This window comes from Acanthisitta chloris, unplaced genomic scaffold (genome assembly GCF_000695815.1).
Source record: "Acanthisitta chloris isolate BGI_N310 unplaced genomic scaffold, ASM69581v1 scaffold24110, whole genome shotgun sequence".
Taxonomy (NCBI): Eukaryota; Metazoa; Chordata; class Aves; order Passeriformes; family Acanthisittidae; genus Acanthisitta; species Acanthisitta chloris.
In genome coordinates, this window is record NW_008650240.1 from 1 (window position 1) to 4,544 (window position 4,544).

General features: G+C 53.3%; 1 protein-coding gene across 1 annotated transcript; it reads right to left on the minus strand.

Moving 5' to 3' along the window:
* Positions 1-1,827: 1,827 nt before the first annotated feature.
* On the minus strand, positions 1,828-3,416 carry LOC103811256 (inositol hexakisphosphate kinase 1-like). The gene is made up of 2 exons (XM_009084220.1): positions 3,247-3,416; positions 1,828-2,429 (listed from the first exon to the last, which is right to left on the minus strand). The coding sequence occupies exons 1-2, from the start codon at positions 3,358-3,360 to the stop codon at positions 1,920-1,922; spliced, it is 624 nt and encodes a 207-aa protein (XP_009082468.1). The 5' UTR covers positions 3,361-3,416; the 3' UTR covers positions 1,828-1,919.
* Between the last annotated feature and the right edge of the window lie 1,128 nt (positions 3,417-4,544).

A 4,544-nucleotide genomic window follows, 5' to 3' on the forward strand; every position in this document is an offset into this window, starting at 1 on the left:
CAAAAACAGATTCTTTAATGCTCTGTGAAGCACAAAGAGGGTGATTATCCATGTAAAAACAAACAAGGCCAAGGCTATATACAAGCTGTAGCGTTCTACCGCGGTGGTCCGAAGGAGGGGGAGGGGGTGGCTCCCACGGGGCACCGGCAGCATTGCCCATCCATCACGGCCTAGTGCAATGGGGAACAGCAGGAGTGGGCACAGGGGGACACCTGGGGGCTCCCCAGGAGGTGGCCTGCCCGAGCACAGCCCGCTGGGGACAAGGTCATGCAGAGATGGGCAGCAACAGGCCATGCTGGGGCAGGGCCAGATGGGTACCTGGGGCACCTGCTAGCTACACCCCAGCCCCTCAGCTAGCCTCGCTCCCTTCTGTGAACCTACTCCCTGAAACTCCTGTGAGTCCTGGCAGTAGCAATGAAGTAACCCAGCACAGAGGCAGCATGCCATGGATAAAGGTCCTCATCCACAGCAGTGTGGGAAGGGAGAGAGCTGGCACAGCACTTGCCCCTTTCCATGCCAGTGCCACAGACCTGTGCCCACAGCTGGCTGAGCAAGCTGTGCACACATGCGACATGCGAACATGCCCCAGACAAGCTTTCATGAAGAATTTTTTTTAAAAAAAGAACCCAAACCCAACCCTGGCCTTGCGGGTACCCAGGATAACGGTAACGCCAGGGAACAAGTCAGTGAAAGCAAGATGGGAGCAGCCAGGGACCCCAGCACAGAAACAGGGGAGTGATGTGGAGCAGGGTAGGGTCCAGTACCACCAGGCCACAGTATCAAACGTTAATGACTCAACAAGGGAGGCCAAGGAACACCGATTTTGGGAAAGACTGACTCCATGAAGCAAAGCTAAACAGGCAGGCAGTGGCACTCACTCTCAGCCAGGTCTTCTGGAGACCCTCAGGGAGACAGGAGTCAGGTCCAACCCTCAGTCTCCCCTCCCGCCACCACCAGACCTGCCAGATGAGCACAGCACCTGGGCAGAGGCTTCCAGGGGGAAGAGGGCAGCCATCCACTGGAGAGACAGATTGGGTTGCGCCTGTGGGACCAACGTTACAGGAGGGGAAGGGCTGAAATGGTCTGAAATGCCCCACTGCACATCTGGGGGTCACATTAACTGCTACAGATACTATTGCTAGCCCACGAGCTGAGTGCTTGCTTGGTCAGTGGTCCAGGGCAGTGCAACTCCCACAGAGGCCCCATGCCTGCCCATGCCACACTGTCATGTAACGAGCAGGCCCTGAGCTTGAGCACAGCGCCAGGTGTGCGGCATTCCCTTCCGGCCGCAGCTCTGCCAGGGGTTGCATTTGGTCATTTCATTTCCCTGTTTGGGCTGGCTAATCACAGTGCCCAAACAGCAGAAAAAGGCAGCATCAAAAGCAAAGCCCAATCAGCAAAACCCAGGGCAGAGCCAGTGACACCAAACACAGGGATGGGCACCTGACTGCTCAATGGTGGCCCCGAAGACACTGCCAACCATTAGTCGAGCTCCTTTTCCCAATAACTCAGGAGAAATTAAAAGGGAAGGCTCTCCCAGGGGATCCTGAGGCAGGAGGCTCCTCATACCAGAGCTCCAGGCCCTCCAAGAGCCCCAGGCTCTCCTGCTTTCTCTTCCCTACATCCAGGTCCTGCCTCCAGAATGTACAGGCAGTGAGCGTAGAACGAGGACACCCAACACCCAGCAGGCACCTGCAGAGCCTCCTCCAGAAGGCAGAGCTAGTGTGGTCAGAACTGTCTGGTCAGCACGAGGAGTTCTTCCACCCTGCCTCCCCCTCAGCTCTTCTATCCAAGTACATTTAAAAATAACAGGGCGATACAATTTTTAAAACCGAAGCGGTCTGTGTTTTTCCTGTGGTAGTAGGTGGCCTTGTCTGCTCCTGCCACCAGGACAAGAATAAGAGACCGTAAGCCCAGGGCTACTGGTTTTCCTCACGCATCTGTTCCATGATGTTGATGAGGCTTTCCAGCCCAAACACATAACCCATGTCGGGTCCATCATGCACAGTGGGGTCGTCACGAAAGCCTTTGAACGTGCTGTGTGCAAAGTCAATCATACGCACGTCCACCTTGGGCTGGGCCGCGGAGCCAGGCTCCGAGCCGCCGCCATCCTGCAGGCTCTCTGGGACAGAGCTGTCCACCCGCTTCAGGCGCGGCTCCGCCCGGCGCTCCACAAACATCCCTGCCCGGCTGTCCTTCCCGTCGTAAATGATGAGGAGGGAGCTGGAGTAGAAGCGGTAGGAGGCCTGTCTCTCCAGAACTGCCTTCAGGCTTCGCAGTTTGGCAAGAACGGGCTCAAAGAGGTCCTTGCGCAGCTCAATGCCATTGTGGAGATACTGGTAGAGGGCATTGCGGAAGCCCTCAATGGAAAGACCACGTCCATAGTACTTATTCCTGCATAAGTAATGCCCTGTGTCCAGCTGATAGACCTGGAACACCAAAGGAAATGCACATCATGTGGGAGCAACAGGTTAAGGCCACACACAAAGCCCTGAACAGTCCTGCACTGACAGAGGGCAGAGGGACCTCATTCTGTACCCACCATACTCAAGAGGGAATAGGAAACAGCTCAGCCTATTCCCTGAATCCCAAAGGAGCAGCTCACGGGTGCATCCCATGGGCACAGTCAAGGTGCCAATCCCAAGGTCCTCTCCCAGGACACTAAAAAGGTGGCTCATCAGTTGTAGCGCCCCAAAAAGGCACAGCACAACTGACCTCAAGGGTTAAAAAGCAAAGTCTTACAATAACTCAGACAATCCTCTGGCAGCAGGAGCTGCTGACATGTACTGCCATTGTGCATCACGTGATTAAGGAGGAGACCTCATTGCTTCAGAGTCCGTGGGTGGGGAAAGGAAGGACTATTGCACAACAGCACCAGCAGCAAACCCTCGTGCACAGGGCTCAGTCACAGAAGAACAACTTCTTAACTCTCAGTGCAATACAGAATGAAAAGACTGGACACCTCGCTCCCCAAGCACCATGATTATGGCTGAACACTAAGCCACAGTTTTATTAGAAAATCCCCTAATTGTCTGTGAACAGAACAGCTCTGGACAAAGCAGGCCATCTCAGGAAAAGCGGGTTCCTTTGTTGTAGGCTTAGAAATGAAGAAAAAAAAAGCATAAATGCTAGGGTATCTACCTGCAGTGGGAGACTAACTCAGTGCTCAGCAGAAAACACTAACTGGGAGGTTTAATGGGGCTGTGCAAAGGAATGTGCAGCAGCTGCAGTCTGGGGGATCCCTACCTGCATGCCACAGACACGCACACCCAAGGTGGCTGAAGTGCTTTGTTCACATTTCTTCATCTGCCGAGCAGCCTTCTCCTCAGACGCATCATCTCCGTGCTGTCTGGTCCCCATCTTCAGATCAAGCACGCAGGGAAGCTTGAAGTGATGCACCACGTTCTCCAACAAAAGGAACTCTGGGAGACACGTCAAGGATTGCTCACCCACCAGAGACACCCCAGGGCCACCACCACAGCCAGTGATGTAGGCCAGCAACCAAATGTTAGGAAACAACCAAATAGGAACCGAAAAACAAGCAGGACAAACCATCTGGAGAGCTGAAGGATAAAACCCAAACAGTGGCTTTGACAGCTGGTAGGAGGATCCAGCCTGGAAAGTGGAATGGCCAACAGTAAACAGGGAGGTCACACAGAGGTGTACTGGAAATTCAGCAGGGGAAATTGAAGAGCAAAACACTGGTGTTAGGAAAGACACAGTATGCCAGTACAAGTTGCCAATCCAGTCGGGGAGAGCTTAAAGACTAATCAAATTAGCCATCTGACCATATGGATAAACAATACCATCCCCATGGACTGAAAACGCCAGGGTCAATGGCCCAGTTGGCCTGTTCAGAACAGCAAGGCTGCCTGACACACAGTGGGAACTGGAGAGGTGAGAAAGCCAGGAAACAGCGCAATAACAAGAGTTCTCAGCCACCAGCACACAATGAAGCACTGTACCCATCAGGGCACAGTGCTGAGAACACACCCCAGGCGCTCCTTGCAGCAGCTTGTACCAAAAGGGAAAACATCCTGGACCTTTGCCAGAAGCACCACAGGGCACGGGTCAACATGTTACACTAAAATGGCAACCAGAGCACAGATAAAACAAAACTATGCTTGGTCTTGAAAGAGGAACTTTGTAAAAATAAGTAAGTATGCTTAAAAAGGACAGGACAGTCACAGAGAATGATTTCTCTACCTGATGAATTTGGTGGCCTTTATGACTGGGCCACTGGATTTGTGGATGGGGCAGAGCAACTGGTATCACCTACCTGGACTTGGACTTATGCAAGGCATTTGACATTCTCATACAACATCCTTGTCTCTACATTGGAGACACATGGATTTGATGGGTAGAGCACTCGGTGGATAGAGAACTGGCTGGATGGTCACACACAGAGAGTTGTGGTCAGTGGCTTGGTGCCCACGTGGAGGCCAGTGAGGAATGGTGTCCCTCAGGGGTCGGTGCTGGGGCCAACACTGTTCAACATCTTTGTCGGCGACATGGACAGTGGGATTGAGTGCACCCTCAGCAAG